Here is an 18423-nt window from a genome sequence, read left to right as displayed (position 1 = left end):
ACACAAAAATCTCATGTGCTTTAGAAAAGAAAAAAAAAGTCTAAAAGAGAAGTCTTCCAGTTTGTTGCTTGTGGTGTATTAATAAAACTCTGATTTGCTGTGAGCTGGGCATCAATATTCAAAAAGCCACTAAAGCAATGTCAGTAAACAGAAGTGACCCTTTTGAAACTTCATGTACATAAGAGAGAACAATTATCCATTGTTACAAAATAATAAAGTATCTACGATGGCGAAATTCTTCTGAAGAGTTGCTTGTAACCTACTACACTAAATAAATGTACCAATCCTTTCTATTGAAGTCTCAGCACAACCACTATGGTTAAAAAAAAAAAAAAAAAAAAAAAAAATCAACAAACTACCAAATAACACATTTTTACTGGGGATGTTTTCTTTTTTCTTTTAACTCTTGATCACATGTAGTATTATTTTTTTTTTATATACTAAAAGTACTATTTACATCAGATAGAAAAAAAATGTTTAAAAACTGAATTTGAAGTGATGAAGACATCCTCTTTCTATACATCTCAATTTTGTTTGAAAAGGGATTTAAGTATGCAGTGACATTACTGATAATTTTTTTAAATATATTTTTAATATTGATCTTTCAACACCGTCATACCCAGAATAATCTATAATTTGGTTCATTTAACAGGATGATTTAACTTTGCAACGGGCTGCAGAGCTCTCTCCGAAGAAGAACCTAGCTCAGACGTAGTAAGGGATCCGATGAGGTACAGAAGCTGAAGTCCATACTGAGACAACATCCAAGGCATACACTATATCTGTCTTTTCTAATTAAAATTTGTAACAAATGTGCTCTGCACTGATGCTAAGGAACAGATCAGACACATCAGATTCTGTGTCTTACCTATTTTAATGATGCTGCTCAGTTCATACAGAAGTAGTTGGTTATCTCCTCCTGTATCCAGGCGCTGCTCTATGTAGCTGTTCAATTCATACACTACACCTTGCATATTCGTATCCTGATACTAGTGAAGCAAAGATAAGAAAAACATCTTAGAATAATTCATTTTGCAGTTTTTAACACACAAATTCATTAAAAATTATAATTTGAGATTTCAATACCACATCAACCTTAACTATCCTAATGCAGCTACCTAGAGAACTGGGTCGTTGCTGAGTTAAGAAGCATTCCACTTTCTGCTCCATTTGTTTAAAACGTACTAAGTAAACCACAGAACAATTAGCAATTGCCTAAACTTAGTCAACGTCACATGACAATGTGTCAAGAAGAAACTTAGAGATGCAACAATTGGGAAGCAAGCAACCTTCAGCTCCTTTCTTTGAAACTCCTACTCCACCAGTAAAGGAGGCAACTAGGTACATTCACCAGCACCTTCCACGTGAAATTCATTAACCAAATGATCAAAATGTGCAAAAAACCAGAGCTCTGAAGTGGTAGCTCAAGCAGATCAATCTTTGAAATACAGAAACAATTAACAGCACCAGACTGAAGGACAGACATGGTAAGAGTTAAAACTCTGCTAGACGCTGTGGCTTAACAGGCATTTGTTTCAATGGAAGGTGGCAGACACAGACCCAGAGATTACAAAATAACTAGAATATTTAGATGGGCGCAATGAAACATCAGCACATGCTAGAATTTCACATGAAAGGAGACACAACCTCCCTGAAGGGGCCCAGACATATTTAGTTATTCAGTTCCTCAGTCCTGAGGGGCTGATAAAACTGGCAGCAAATGTGCATGTGTAGCATGACAGCATCACAAACAATAATTTCACAGAAAGCAATACTTGGCAGTAAGTACAGATTCATTACACTGCCCAAAACTGGTAATGTGGTGACTAAAGAAAGTAATATGGTCGATTGCTTATTGAACTCAGTGAAGCAGTAAATTTTGTCAATCAAATTAAAAATGAAGCTAGTGATATTTAGATTTGATTTAAATATTTAGGATTAATGTTGCTTGAAAGACTAAGAATTATCCTACCGCTCATTCATACGTTAGAGTCAGATGTGTTGAGAGCAGACTAAACTAAGTAGTACTACAAAAATATGCCACAGAAGTTCATAGAACCACCCATCATCTAACCATTGCTTCCACTTTCACGTGCATATATTTCTGTCTGCTTCATATTTCCATAGATCTTCTCTGTCTGTATTTTCATGTGCAGGCAATCCTCACTGGTGGACTAGATACATAACTTACACAGCACATTTTGTGATATATTTTTTGCTTTCATACATTTCTACATATAGCACACTGTGTCATGACTACAGAGCCTATAGCTGTATGTTTAGGATACACTTGGCTTCTTCATTTCAAACCAAACCAAAAGAAAAAAATCAACAAAGTGCATGCTGGGTAATGGCAGTTCCTGACTCCTTCAAATTAAGGAGATTTTAATCCTGACCTAAAAATGGCTCCTGAGCACATACAACCTCTGCTGTGACCCCCTCTTATCACGTGGTGTTATATTAATCTGTTGCTCCAGATGGACATACTGGAACATTTGAGACCTAGCAAGTCGTGTAACATGCCAAACACTTAATTCTCTCCATAAATTGATGTGATTATTATAATTTTTGACAGCAATAAGGTCACACTGCATACATGTAGTTAATGCTTGGCTAAGTCTTGAGTTTATAACACAGATTGCCATTACCATTATTAGCTCAGTATGGTAGCTGGCAAGCTTCCATTTGTAACTGACTGTCCTCTGCTGGGTCCCGTATTTACTATTGTATAGTTCTTAAGAGGGAGAAAACAATAGCTTAGTTTCATGAAAGTGGAATTTTTATGAACAGCTTTATACTTATTATGTAGCTGTAAGTAGCCATGCAACAGGAAACGGCTAATGTCTCTTCCACTCACATATGTTAACCTACATCTGCAAAAGTATGTGTAGACACATATCCTAAAAGAAGGCAGGTGATCAAGCACGTATGCACAAAACCTTTATTATGTGGGAAAATGCCTTCTCAGAACTTGGAATTGAATACTTCTCACCTGTGATATACAGTCAGGATTTAAATCTTCAAACGTTAAAGCTAGTACAACAGAAAGCATCATCAAAATGAATCCACTGGCATAATACCAATTTTCACCATAATCAAGCAGCAGAGCTGTGTGCATAGCAATTACATAATAAGCTCTGTGCCCTTTATCCTCACCTCTGCAACATATGATAGTAAACATTCTGAAGGCAGGGCAAACCACTGCATGCATTCATGTTACTGAAAGATGGAAGCCTCATACTCATACACACATTTGTAATATGACAAATTTCTATTACTAATAATCCAGGAATACTCAACCGGTCAAATTAACAAATTTGGTCTAGATTCACAATTAAGTAATTCTACAGCTTAGAACAATCACCAGCAAGGAATTGTTTTGTTATATTGTAAAATGTCCTTGATTTTTCTCACAGAGGAGTAGAATAGATATATATATTTTTTGCATTTCATAATGGATAACCACAAAATCTTTGGTTGAAAAGCCACAATCCTCTTTATGAAACCATATTTTTAAACACGGAGTAAGTCATAAGGAAACCACAGCACAACCACTGTTCAATGTAGATGCTAGCATAGGCTTTATGAAAACAAATCCTAAAAAAGTAAATAAGTAAAAATCAACATATTCAGTGAAAAAAAAAACCATGCATTTTTCATTAAAAAAACATAGTTCCTTAATGTGCAACTGTAGCTTATTTTGCATTTAAAACATTATTAATATTCATTTTAATTAATCAATTCTTTCATTGCTGATTTCCTTCTAAGATTCTGTGTCTACGTGTTTTTTGTATATATACTGTAAAATTCTGGATTTCAATGGTGTTATATTAAAATAATTTAAGTGAACTAGAAAATGGTTTGACACTACCACACCGCTATGATATTGGTATCATCTTATTACTAGTACTGCATAATAGGAAAAAGCCTAATAATTAATAAAGGAAATCTGTTACAGATAATCATATTCAAAAGATATAAACACAAAAGTAGAGAGGCTGAGAATCACAAAATTTCTTGCATGAAAGGTGATACTGAAATATCAGACAATGAAATGAATTTAATGCATTCTCTCTGAAAGTCTGCCATTATATATTATACTGCATGCTTGCATTTTTAACGAAAATTTTATCAAACTGCAATGAAGATTAATCTACATGTTTTCATGCTTATATGGAACTCATGCCAGAAGCATTTTATGATGCTACTGAGAAGAAAAAGCCCTTCTGCTGCAACAAAAAATTAATAGAGCACAAGGTCAGTAAGTGCAATTATAATCCATAAGTTTATCTGATTTCTATGTAACTTCCTCAATTATTTTCTGAGTAACAAGAAGAAATTGCTCTACAATAATTATTACTACACATACTACTGAATACTTTTTTCAAATTAGCATCTGCTAACTCTTGCAGTAGAAACATATCCTTTTACAGACTGCATAGTTTATAACAGTACCATAGGTTAGGAGGAATAAGAACAAATGAACAGCTGGATGTACTTTGGGGATGGAGAATGGCACTGGATTAGGAGAGGAAAAAAAATGTCAAAGCCACAACACATGAGGGAGGAATTGATCACAACCAGAAAGACTACTTTTGATTTTGTTTATTTCTTGTTTGTAATTTAGACATCTTGGGCTGGCTTCAGAGTATTTCAGAGAGGATCAAAAGAGCTGTTTGTCAATTGATGTAGAAGGCTTCTAGCTGACCACGAGTCTGAGAATCAGAGGTGTACAGATTTCTGGGAGGTGGTTGAGAAGTCTCGTTTAGCTATGTACTCAACAGTTGGGCAGGATAGCAGGATGGATATTTTGCCCAGGAATTGGGAGAACATGCTGAGCTACCATACCAGTATGCCTTGACTTCTGGGAAGGCAAGAATCAATTCTTGGTCAAGCAAGCATTTTCTTGAACATTTTCTATGTTCTTGCTGAAAGAATTCATGTTATACATGTGGCCATGGCTACCCTATGAATTTGCAAGGCTCTCTAGAGGTGCCATAGAACCCTCATGATCAATGGGCCTCGGCTACTCTGTCCCAGTACACTTTAAACTGAGGTCATGAATCTGAATTTCAATTAGAAATAATTCCTGGAATAGGTTAGGACCTATTGAGACAAACAGTGACTAAGTAGTTGTTGAAGGTTTCTAAATCACTAAGAATAAAAGATGTTCCTGAGCTTGTTTGTATGCAGGCCTAAGAATTTAAAATGCCTATATGCTCTTTGATAACATAGGTAACGTCTCAGATAACCAGCTAAAAATCACAGAATCACAGAATGGGCAGGGTTGGAAGGGACCTCAAGGATCATCAAGCTCCAATGCCCCTGCCACATGCAGGGCCACCAACTTCCACATTTAATACTAGACCAGGCTGTCCAGGGCCCCATCCAATCTGGCCTTGAAAAATAATAATAATAATAATAAAAAAATAAAAGAAATCAACAAACCACCTGAATTAAATACAGCTTCAAGACTTGCAGAATCTACACAGTGCTTCATCCAAAACAATGTCCATAGACAAGATTTCACCACAAACATCTAAACTGGGAGATCTGAAATGTGACAAGAACTGTATCCAAACTTCTTCAATCTTTTCTTTAAACTGAGAGCTATTCCCTTTCTCTGTGAAGCATACCATAGAAACAAAGCAGCTGTTAAACCCAGAATCTCCTAATAAAATTCATCAGTTTTCTTTCCTATAATACTGATGCCTCAACAACAGAAGAGTCATCAGAGAGCTAAGACACAATTTAAAAGATTAACTAGAAAAATTTCAAATAAAAAGTCCATTCATTCACAGTTCTAGTGATCTGAGCACTTGCTTGACATTTGACTGAGATGTCAATCTAAACTACTTTATGCTAGATATTTTCATATCTGCACCAGAAGTATTAAGAGTGCTCTTACATATGCAAATTCTCAGTGCCATTGCTATCCGCGTTATTAAAAGAAGAAAAAAAAATCCTAACACCATCACCATTGTACCTTTTGAAGCAGAAGAGCTGCAGTCACAAAAATGAATACATAAGCTATGTGATGCCTTTTGCTGAAATGCATCAATTTTCCCTTGCTTTCATGTAGCTTTATGGAAATTTAAAAATATATATATTAAAAAAAAAAAAACAATTAAAAAAAAACACAAATCCACAGTCAACATCTTGATTTAATGTCACTCTAATTTTCCAGTTGCCTTCATAACTTAGATCCCTAAACTACTTCAGAGAAGGTCATTAATGCTCAGTTACTGTAGATTTTTAAAAGAACCATAATATCAGTTAAGTAATTTTGGGACCATTTGTTTATTTGTCCTTGCAATAAATGTATTTTTAACCTCAACCATATTCTTGCCTCCACGCCTCTTTTATTAACAAAAAAAAAAAAAAAAAAAGTGAGAAAATAAATACTGATTGTATTTTAGATATAGTACTCTTACTGCATTTCTGATGACAAACTTGTATAATGAAAGAAGAAACTGTAGGAAAAGCCAAAATATTTAATTAAATAAACTAATAAAGGTGGGAAAATGACAAACAATTTTATTCAGTTTATTGTAATATGCATGAAGGTTAGGTGGCATACATCTCTGATATGTGTGTTTATATGTACAGTCAGCTCCTATAGGCTTCTACTTTCACACACTGAAAATTTTTCATTGTTTAGGTGCTCTAAGAGTTAGTTCACATCTTGTACAGAAACTGGTATTTCTCCTTTTGGGCATGGATAATGGAGATAACTGTCCCAAAAACAGTGAAAATACATCAACACTGCACATAGTAAGAACCAATGAGGCCCAGACCTCATTAAAAAAAAGAAGAGATAAGAAAAACACAGAAAGGGAATAAAATAGACTCTTTTCTTTGGGGTAGCAATGCTGACCCTAGGATGTTAAATCCTCAGACTGAAAAACGAAACAAGAATGTGGCAAGTTTAAAGGACAGAAATCATTTTCAAAAATCATACAGCTTGGAGAGAATGCTCAGCAAAACCTCTCAGCTCCAAAAAATCAGGAGATGTAACTAGGATTGGCAAGAGTAACTACTTTTGTTTAAACTTGGACATTGGAAAGCAAGAAGTTGTAAAGAGCAGACTTAGCTGAAGAGATTAATTTTAATACTTGTACATTGCCTCAGAGAAAGCTGCTTCTACACGCATTTGTCTGACGTCTATTCTTCTTGTTTTGACTGGAGAGGACATGGGTTACAACTTGCTCTGTAAATAGAGTTCGGCATTGCAGCAACACAGACAGGTATTTATGTATTGTTTTTCACACATCAAACACTGTTCACAACAAAACCAAAAAGGGGAAAACACAAAATGGCAGTTGGTGAGACAGGCCCTGTTATTATGGCTAAAAATGCAAAACAGCTCTCACTCTGCATGGAAAAGGTTCACAGGTTTTGAAGACACATATTTACAAGCTCACTAGACATAGTAAGAATTTTCCTAGCAGAAACTACTCGCATAGCCCACATTTGCAGGGATCCCATTCAAATCCTTCCATCAGCTCCTTCCCTGTTATCAAACAGTAACACTGAAATAAATTGCTTCACTAGTAATAGGAAAACACATAATGAAAAGCAAAGGCTTGACTTATAAGAGCAGAACATTATGAGTATATAGAAGTACCCATAGTATTAATTGTAAGGCTCATAAAACTGCACAAATATCTTAATTATATCACCTCTCCATATTATATAATAAAACAGCATAATGTCAATTAACAACTTCATTTTAACTTGTCAGGGCTGAATAACACTCCTATTCTTAAAAATCTTTTCATAAAATCACATTCCTTCCTAATAGTCGACTTGCAAGCACTCTAAAAACATTCTGTACAAAAATTAAAAATAAACTTCCTCATTTTCCTACCATTGTTGCTCATCACTGTCACAGGATCTGTGAGACTTTACTTATAAAATAGATCGGCTTATACAAGCATCTTCTTGTGTCAATGGGTGCAATGGCATTTGTATCATTCCTAAAGGCTGAGTGTTCATTCTAGTTCTCTCAACTTTTTAATTAATTTGTTGCAATATTCAGTTCTGGGACAGTAAAACAAGGTTTAAATATCCAGTCTTTGATAAGGAAATACTACAAAGAATTATCTTGCTTTGCCAGTGTGTCATAAAACTTGAAATTTTTGTTATCAGTTGCACTGTGGAGATGCATGCAATTACTGAAACTATTTACCGAAAACATGCTTGCTAATTCTGTAACTGTCAGTGACACGCTGTGCTGGGTGCTAGCTGGTGCCAAGGCAGCTGCCATAAGCTCCAAGTCCAAAAAGGGGAAAGGAGAGGATTAAAGTATTATTCCTGTTTCCAAGAATAAAGTACTGTAAATGAGCTAGTCACTTGCTAGGTAATAATTTTCTAGTGTTTATATGGCAAACCTGCAAAGTGAATTGCTGTTGGCATCACCAGAGTTTACAAAGCTTAGGTACTGCCAAAATGCAGCCTCACTAGAAGAACTGTTCAAGTAAACATGGAATGGAAAGTCATTAGGTAAAATGAACAACAGCTAATTTCATTGCGATCGTATCAGGAACAAGAAGTGTTTTTCTTTAAACTTTGTAATCTGAGGTACAAAAGAACACACAGTGATCATGGGAGAATTAACAGCACATAGAACAAAATCCTGGCTATAGTTCATGTAGGAATGGAGTAACTTTTGCCAACTCAAAAGAATAACATGTCTCCTGTGCACACTGTTTTCACTAATACTGTCAAAGGAATGTATCTTAAGTCTAGGCATACGTGAACACCTCCACATTTAGTGCCCAAACTCACATTCCTTTTTTTTTTTTTTTCTTTAGCAGATAAAACAGGGAAACCAAGTTTTCCTAATTAAAATAGCTCGTATTTGGTTTTCCTTCTACCTAAAAATCTACTTCTGTAGCTAGGACAGCATCAGCCAGCACACATCTGCACAGTAAGTTAGCAGAGGATATTCAGCATTTCCAAGGAAGTTCTCAATTGCTACATCAGATGAAAAAGGGATTCTCTCCCCAGTTATACATATTTCATAAACACTGGAATCTGTCATAGAGAGAAAAGTTCACAGGTTCACTGTTTGGCCACAGATGCTCACAAGCTATTCTGTAACCAGATTTTTCTTCCCCGCAAATGCAGCCCACAGGAATCACAAAACTCATTTTTTTCTCTTTCACCTCACTGGTATTCAGAACCTCTAGAACAATCCTGTGAACCTGCGCGTTTGTAAAGAAAAAGAGTGAGTTTTTTGAGGAGAGAAAAATATAAATTTAATACTTTAATAATTAGATGTATTTAATGAAAAACATCTTCCCTCAATTTAATTCTATTGTCCTGTGTAAGCACAACAAAATAAGGGACTAAAGAAGCTACCAAAGTCACAGTATATAACTATGAATATTTTAGTATTTTTATTGAAATATTGAGGGGAGGGGAAAACACAGCTATGCAAAGCATATGCTTTCGGCATATTTCCACCCTTTCTACTAACTAACATAATGGCTTAAACCTATTTGGTGATTTAATTCTGCAATACATTTCATTCTGCTAGCCTTGACTTTTGCTTCTCTGTGATACAGATAATAGTTTCTTCGTGCAGACATCTTCAGGAATTAAAAATGTAGAACTTAATGACTAAAACTCATAATTCAGCAGTCAGCATGAACATGTGTTTTCCTCCAAGAAACATTACTCATGTAAAGAACTTTCCTAATTTAAATACTAATTTATGTTCAGATTTCAATTAAAGCAGCATCTGAGCTACTGCTGAAAAAAGAGGATGTATTGCAATGGTCTATTTTGTACTATTCAAAAATACTATAAAATAATATGTGCCTATTTGTAGTTTGGTGTATTTCCAGTAGGTATTCACTTAACTACCATAACTGTTAAATATTAAGGAATTATTAGAGGTCATCAAAATAGGTTATAAATTAGGCATAATTTATAATCATACTTATAAATAAACTACTTAAACATTAACTTTTGGCTGCACTCTCAACAACTATACCTCCAAAGCACATCCACATATATAGAGAACTTTTGCTGGCATAAACTCATTTTAGGCATCATTCAACTTCTTTTTTGTAGTCTCATGCAGTCTTCTGCACTCAGGGTTACCAAAGTGAGGTTTCTGATGCCAGTTTGTTTCCACTATTTTTTCCATATCCCGAAGTTTTCTAAAGGATTTCTATTAACAGCAAGGCACTCAGCCTGCTTTTACAGGTATTCAACCAGACTTGTTTCTATCATTTGTATGACAATATTTCATTTCTCCCCCAAACACAAGATAGCATATGCAAAAAAAGTTCAGGAAGAACAAAATAGGACTATGACTCTATCCTAGAATGCTGCAAGTGGCTCCCTAATCTTAATTAAATAAATTAAATATCTTATTATAAATATAAATATATTAATTAAATATCTGGGCACTTCAGGCTGACCAGACACATGAGGGCAAGAAGTTGTCCTGTTTTGATATTTTGTCATTCTCTAGCAAGAGCACTAGTTTCTAACAGGTCTCTCTATTTAGCCTTAGCCATAGAAAGATTCCACAGAACACTGTATCAATCAGATGTAGGGCCAGAGCCAGAAAATTCATTAATGAACATGTATTTTTTCATTACTTTTCATATAGCATGCTACAAAATGCTTCAAATTAAAGAATAGAGCTCATCTGTGCCAAAACAAATCTCAAAGGGAGTAATTAGATAGGACATACTCCTTCCATTGCTTCTTATTGTTATGCTCACTATCTCACAAGGCAATAAGACTGTGCAGTTATTCTTAAACTCAAAGAATTTTCCTGGGTTTTGTGAAGTACCTTTTTTAAAACTGGATTACAAAAATAGCACTGTGAGAACTCTAAATTTGTTAACCTTTAATTTATTTCCAGCCAATCAAGCGTTTTAATATTTATTTTTCTTCTTAATTGTTCTTTAGTCAGTCAGTACACCGACTTCTCCTCCAGAGATCCAGTTAGTACAGGAAACAGAATAAAACCTTGATCAGAGGATGCATGAAAATCACCTCAAGTGAACAGTGGGCCTGAGGGACTGACTATAATTCTTTCCAGAGCAGATGGGGAACAGCACTTACCCTGCTGACTTCTTTAGGAGTTGATTCTTCTGTGAAGAAACAAAGCAAACAGTTAGGCACACCTGAAAGTTTCTGCACTGAATGAACAAGATATTGTGATTCAAATAACAGTTGCACTGTTGTACAAAAAAAATTTCTAATATAATTCTGTAAAGTATCATTTAGACTGGAGCATATTTACAGTCTTGAACTCAAAGACATAAAAATTGATTAAAATTAAGATAAAGTATTCAACACTTCTGTCCTGTCTTACTAAGAATACAAAATTTCCTACATTCCGTAATTCAGTTCACAGAACAAAAGGGTCATGTATAATTCTCTAACATCTATATTCCAATTACTCGAGACAAGTGATACCATTTCACATCTTGAGAAGTAAAGGCTCTTTACTACCAAAGATACACCAATGATTCCCTACATATATAAGCAAATTAGTGAGTAAGCTGAGATTTCCTGTTCGAAAGTATTCCTGTTGAATACTCTGGATGTGGAAGAAAAATCTTTTAATCATAAAACTATGAGAACATCGTTGCGGTCACTTCATAATGCATTAAAAACACAGAGATTACACACAACATATCTATGCTACCATGTCTTTCGTTTCAAATGCAGACTGTCAGACATTTGTGCAATTTAAATATGCAATGATAATCACAAGTGCAATAACAGAGCTTGAGCTAAAAGACTGCATACTATTTATACAAGAATGCATTTACCACAGGAAGTTTCAGCTTCTAGTTCAACCACACCAAAAGCAGCTTAAACTCATCCTTACCCTCCAGTTGTTTATGTCTTTTTCAAAATACAAAGAGACCTATTTGTATACTTTTCCTTTTATAGTAGAAACGGAATTACTAAGTTTTGCAAATTAATTTTAAGTCATCAAACAGATTTAATCTTACAGAGAAAGATAATATGTTTATTTTTGTTGGCCTTATTTATGCATATTTGAATACTTCTCTAGAGAAGATATATTTCTGTTAAATACAGACATAATACCATCTAAGCTACTTAGTATCAGCTATATTTTTTCCAAAATGAACTCCAAGTGAGGAATATTTGAGAAGAGCACATTTACATCTGTAAAAAACATTACACACATTTTTAGAGATCCTCAACAATGCAATTTCGTAGGCTGAGCAGAATTTTATAAACGTAAAATACCCAACATTATGCCTCCCATGCATACATAATGCTGCACTTTTGCTTGTATAATACATGACACACCCACGTGCAATTCATGCCCTGCAACTAATGGTTAATTACTTTACTACAAAGAAAAAATGTAATTAAGAAGTTACATAAAGGTAATATATGAAACCACCATAAACGTATATATTTTGCTGGATACAGCACATGAAAATGGAAAGATGGTCATTATGTCATAAAAAAAAAAAAAAAGAAGTCTATTTCATTCTGTGAAGAAATTAAAACAGTCACATAGATCAGAAAAGAAAATGTAATACACATGATACTCAGTAAGGATAAACCTCATGGAAGAATTACCAGAGACAATATTTTTCAGAATCAAAAAGATAAAATTGATATACCATTCTCTCTCTCCAGAAGAAATGTTTGGGATGTTTGGTGTTAGAATCATAGAATTATACAATTATGAAGGTTGGAAAAGACCTCCAAGATCATCTAGTCCAACCATCCACCTCACCACAACCTCCTTACAGGCCTTTGTAAGGTTTCCCCTGAGATTCCTCTCCAAACTAAACAACTCCCAGACCCCTGGAGAACACCACTCATGACTGGTCATCTGTTGGATTTAACCCTGTTCACCACCACTCTCTGGGCCCTGCAAAGAGTGTATCTGTCCAAGCCACAGGCTGCCAGCTTCTCTAGGAGAATACTGTGGAAGACAGTGTCAAAGGCTTTTCTGAATAGACCGCATCAACAGCCTTTCCCTCATCCACCAGGAGAGTCACTCAATCATAAAAGGAGATATCCACTGGTAAAGTTTACAATTCAATGATTATGAATATATGGGGAAAAAATGGAAGACATTGTTAGGGGAATGAGGAATGCAGTGTTGGAAGCAACCCTATCTTTCCATCTACCTTACGCCAGCTACATGTAGTAAAACCATTGGAACAGCAGACTTCCCACAAATCATTTTATGTTTGAACTCCCCTAGCCAAAACACAAAATCAGGTAAAAACTGAAACTAACAGGGGGCTGAAAAAAACCAGCCTTGAATTGCGTAATTGTTTATTTAAAAAGCCATGACTTCTGTTCATTTAAAAGCTACAGATGCACTGATATCAGGCATGCAAATCAATTTCCCTCTCTGTAGGAGATTTTAAAGAAACAGAATAAACATTAAAATAAATTCAGAGTCATTAAGTATATCAATAAATAGCAGTTTGCTATAGAGTTAATCTCCATATAAAAGAAAAAAATAGTCTTTCTTGAACATAAAAGATCCTATTTATTATGGCAAATTGTGTGGAAAAAATAGACAGGGGAGTCTTTATAGCATCTCCACTGAGTAAAAAGAACAACCTGTGAGAAAGTAAGGGTTTGCAAAAGTAATCATTCAGATGCTCCAGCCACGGAAATTTTTCATTTGGAGTTCACTTTTTATTTTGGTACAAATTCAATCCAATACACAAGTGTCACTGCTCCCCTGCCATATGTCAGCAGAATTGCAATTCACAGAATTTAAGAGGATGACATTGATTTTTAATGATACTTGACAATATTATTAACAAAGAAGAGGACCAAAAATGTGACTGATTTAGATCTGGCACAGATCACAACCAGACATAATTTTGTGATCTGAAATGACAGGTATATGTTGGTAATCGATCAGAAGACCCCCATTTAGCTGGCAATATAAAACCTATTATGTATATGTCTTGTTACTGTGAGCATAAATGCTCGCTAATACTACAACTGAAAAAGCAAGAAACTGTAGGGAACAAATAAATGTAAGGAGTTTCCCAACAACCATACAGACAGACCAAAAACCTTGCAGCAGCAATGATGCTCATCTTGCCCCATAGCAAGCCAAGTCCAGTCCAGTAACATTGCAGGAAATGTTCTGGTTCGCTCTCTGGGAGTGAAGGGGTATTTTAAATTGTGTAATATTTCATGAAAAGAGAAAAACATATATTACCTTTGGCATATATAAAATCTCATCACATAATATATTACTATGCATGCCCTTCATTTCTCTCAAACAAAGATAAATGATCATCTGAGAACTTCAAGATGGTAAGACAAAGTAGTCATAAAGATGACTTAATTCAACATCTCTGATAAGATATTATGAAGTATTTATCACAGAAAAATAATTCTAATGCCCAGTAAGTTTTATCACAGGAATCTCTTCCAGAAAAACAACGTTGTACTTTCTCCCTGATCTAACATTGTTCTTTATTCTATGTCATTAAGTACTAGTGCTGATCTGCCATCATTGATGATGACAAACAATTTCTTAGGATTAATTCTCTTTACAAGATCCCAGATAGTGTACAGTCTCATTTTCCCAAGGAATGTTTTCCCACACAGCAGATGTCAGATTGACCTAATATTTTTCTTCTTAAAAATTTGCTCTAGGCTCCTTTTCCTTCAGCTACTAAGACATAAGTTAAGTTGTTTTGAATGTAATTAAACCAGCATAAATACTTTTGCTGTTTTTTTTTTCCCATGTGAAATGTCATGCATCTGTATGTCAGAAGAAATTCTATGCTGATAAATCTACAGCAACAAAAGACTACTATGACTGCTATGAAAAACAGTTTACCACATTTAATTTAGTAGAAGAGTAGTAGAGTAAAAGAGCATTATATTAGTTGGTCAGTCAATTTTAAAATGCAATTTGCATCTGGTTTTTTATGTCTCCTCTGAAATTGCATGATCTTAGCTGAGGGTGTTTCCTAAAGTGACAATTATCACATACATGTAACAAAAATGTTAAAACCGATAATGTTAAATGTTAAAAGAAAATTTCTTGCCTCTTAATGAACAGTCTCACCTAGAGTACCTGGATAGCTCTCTTGACATTCAGCTATCTGGATTCATACCACAATTCAGAAGCGCTTGCAAAGTAACTTAATAGACAAATTAAATTAGACAGTTTGTTTAGACAAAAACTTTGACATTTAAAGTTAATATTCATTAATATTGATCCCTAGTAGCTCATGAGGATTCTTTCCTTGAAACACAACAAAACGTGCATTCAAGCTTCTTGACATCAACAAAAAAGTCAACATTTTTAAAAGTTCTTGAAAAGCAGCCCAAAACGATGCTCAGTTCATCTTTTTAAAAAACAACTAGCTAACATGGATCAGAAAATAAAAGATCGTGAACCAAGACTTCACTGCAGCTGATATGGACAAAAACTCATTGCCTGTCACACATCCTACACTCTTCTGCATACAAGCAAACAGGGCATTACACAAAGTAGGAGCTAGAAGACAGTATGTTTGAATTCATTGGAGACAATAATATGTTCAATAATAAGCTGAATGCCTTCTATGAACTTAGCCATCATGGAACTGATGAAATACTTGTAACAATTTGGTTGACAGAAATTTGAACGTGAGTCAACAACATGCTCAGGAAGTGAGAAAGGCTAACCATATCCTAGGGTGCATCATGCACAGAACTGCCAGATGGTTGAGGGAAGTGATTCTCCTGCTCCACAACGCACTGGTACAGACTCACCTTGAGTCTGTTAGTGCCCAAAGGGGGGCAACAAATAGTCTAGAGTGGAAGAAGTAGAAGGAGCAGCTAAGGTCCCAGGGTTTGTTCAGCCCAAAACAGAGCAGGCTGAGGGGAGGCCTCATGGAGGCTGCAGCTCCTCATAGGGAGGGACAGCTCTATGCTCCGCTCTCTGGTGAAAGCAACAGGACCCAAGGGAACATCATGGAACTTCGTCAGGGCAGGGTCAGGTTGGATATCAGGAAAATGTTCTTACTAAGAGGGTGGATACAGGAACAGGCACTCCAGGGAAGTGGTCATGGCACAGAGCTTGCCAGAGTTCAAGAAATGTTTGGACAATGCTCTCAAGGCATATAGTCTGATTTTCGAGTGTTCTTGTGTGCAGTCAGGAGTTAGACTCAATGCTCCTTATAAGTCCTTCCCAGCTTGGGATATTCTATGATTCTATCAATTTTGCACGGCCTGATCTGGCCAGCATCTTTTGAAAGGGTTGTCTTCTGAAAATACCATCAGCCCTTGTGAGAACGGAAAGGCATACGAAATATTCAATTTTTTTCTCATTTTCAAAAAAATAATAAGCTGTACAAAGTATACTGGTGGTGGCTCTGCATTTCTGTATTCATGGGCAAGAAATTCTCAAAGATATACTTGATGCGACAATTTAAGCTAATTTAATTAGCATAATTCTGCAAAATGACGAGCAGAAAAATTGCTTTATTGTTAACATACTTCCTTTTTCCCTTCTGTTTAATTGACTGGATGATGGATGTACCTCTGAACTTGTGAAATGAGGTCTTCCCACATTAGCTAAAAGAGCTTCATAAAATTCTGCCTAAGTCTCTCAGGTTGAAGGCACCTCAGAAAAAATCGTGTTGGAACCTGGTCTCTGACCACACGAAAGAAACTTAGTAATTTCTACCACCGAAGTCCTTCACCAAGACAGTCCACAATTGTGCATTATGATAATTAGCCTATGACTTAAGATCCTATTCAACATGACTGTTGAATGCAGAGACTGTTAAATTGGTTAGCTCATCTATCTTACCAGTCAATGAGCTGCAGTCGTTGTCTATTAACAGAACACAGCCACTAGACAACAGGCTGAAGAGCATGTATAGCAATTTAGAGGAGTTTTTTTCCATGCTTATCAGTTTACAAGTACACTTTCTTGGCTGTATCTACTACTTTTCTTGCCTAATAATCAATTCTGCTTGGCATTTGCCACACATGACTGTAGGCAGTCTTCTTTAAAATGGATTAAAGGTCTTGCAAACACACAGTGGAAGTCTCATGTCCAACAGTAACAAAATTTCAGTATCACTCTCATTACGTTAAACTCAAATTTTTCCTATTTTTGGCCCCATAGAATTTTCCTGGCTGCCACATATAAGGTGTCCTCACTGCCATTGCTGCATCTCAGAAATAGTATTAACACTACTAAACTATTCTTCCACTACTGAGTAGAGCTGTTCCTTCACTTTTGAATGTTTCAAAAATATTGTGCAAAGCCTGAGGCTTTACTGTATTCAGCAGATGTTTTTCAATGAGATGGAAAAAATTACCTTCCTGTTGGCTTTAGTGCTACTCAGAATACACCTTAAGCAACTCCACTGAAATCAATAGAAATGCTCCAGCATGCACTGGAAACCATCAATGCTTCTATGTATTTAATGTCTCAGCATTCCTGTTATGTATAGTAATACTGAGTTAAGAGATCATAACAAGAAAACATTACTTGAAGCAGTTCCTACAAAGCACCAACAAACTGAGAAAGCTACACTGTAAGTCAGCTGGAAATTTTAAACATATGAATTATCATGCATACTCTGGAAATTGCTGCACTACTTAGTTTGGCGGGCTCATAAGCAGTCCATAAATACATTCTCATGACTAATAAGCCATCTGCAGGATTTTAAGCAAAAGCAAGTCCTCCTCCTTCCCAAAATCAAATACATACATCCTCCATTCACAGAAAAGCATAGCAAGGGCTGGGATCAAGAACTGCACACAGCTTAGTGCTGTGAAGTTCCCATCCCTGGCATGGAATGATGTTTCCAAAGGCTTAGAGTCCAAATGAGCCAAGAAATTTCTACAAGTTCACAGCGTCTTGAGCAAGAAATACTGTATGCAATTCAGTAACAGAAAGAGAATGCAACAATCTTACATTTGTTAACAGCAAGCACTTTACGTAAGCCTTGGGGAAATAAACCAGCCAGACACCAGTTTGTTTTTACTGTAACTATACATTTTCCCCCCAAAATTCTATTTTATTCTAATCCCCGCCTTTTTACTTTTTGTAATCTCATCACTTTCTGTTTAGAAATGGGGGGATGGAGTAATGGGGGGCTATTGATGCTCTTTGATTTTATTACTGTTAGGAAAAAAATGATTTTTCAGATTCAAGAGCTTATTTGCTATACAGGAACTAAAAGTCAAACAAGAAACTCCTATCTACCTCATTTTCTCCTTTCTCTCTGAATACACTGAAAATAAACCCAGTGTCACTGAACTTTGCAGTAAAATCCTCAACGTCTGCAGAAAAATCAAGACTGAGCAGTTTCCCTTTTTCAACCAGCTGACAAAGGAAACAAAAGAAATGCCCCAGAGGAAAAGTTTGCTAACGTCATCAAGGGTAAAGCGATCATTAGCATTAGA

At 35.6% G+C, this 18423-nt stretch overlaps 1 protein-coding gene across 2 annotated transcripts in view; it reads right to left on the bottom strand.

The window, feature by feature from the left end:
• PDE10A (phosphodiesterase 10A) overlaps nt 1-18423 on the bottom strand; it is a 161500-nt gene that overhangs the window by 50731 nt on the left and 92346 nt on the right. Inside the window, exons 3-4 of one of the 2 annotated variants that reach the window (XM_085219878.1) lie at nt 11092-11117; nt 869-989 (exon numbers count right to left, since the gene is read on the bottom strand). In XM_085219878.1, the coding sequence (XP_085076004.1) occupies nt 869-989; nt 11092-11117 (147 nt within the window). Of the gene's footprint in view, nt 1-868; nt 990-11091; nt 11121-18423 lie in introns of both variants that reach the window. The other variant, XM_085219877.1, reaches the window with a different exon arrangement.

Source organism: Meleagris gallopavo, chromosome 2 (assembly GCF_905368555.1).
Source record: "Meleagris gallopavo chromosome 2, MGAL_WU_HG_1.1, whole genome shotgun sequence".
In the NCBI taxonomy this organism is placed as follows: Eukaryota; Metazoa; Chordata; class Aves; order Galliformes; family Phasianidae; genus Meleagris; species Meleagris gallopavo.
The sequence above is the reverse complement of the archived record's forward strand: the minus strand, read 5'-3'. Positions and strand labels throughout refer to the sequence as shown.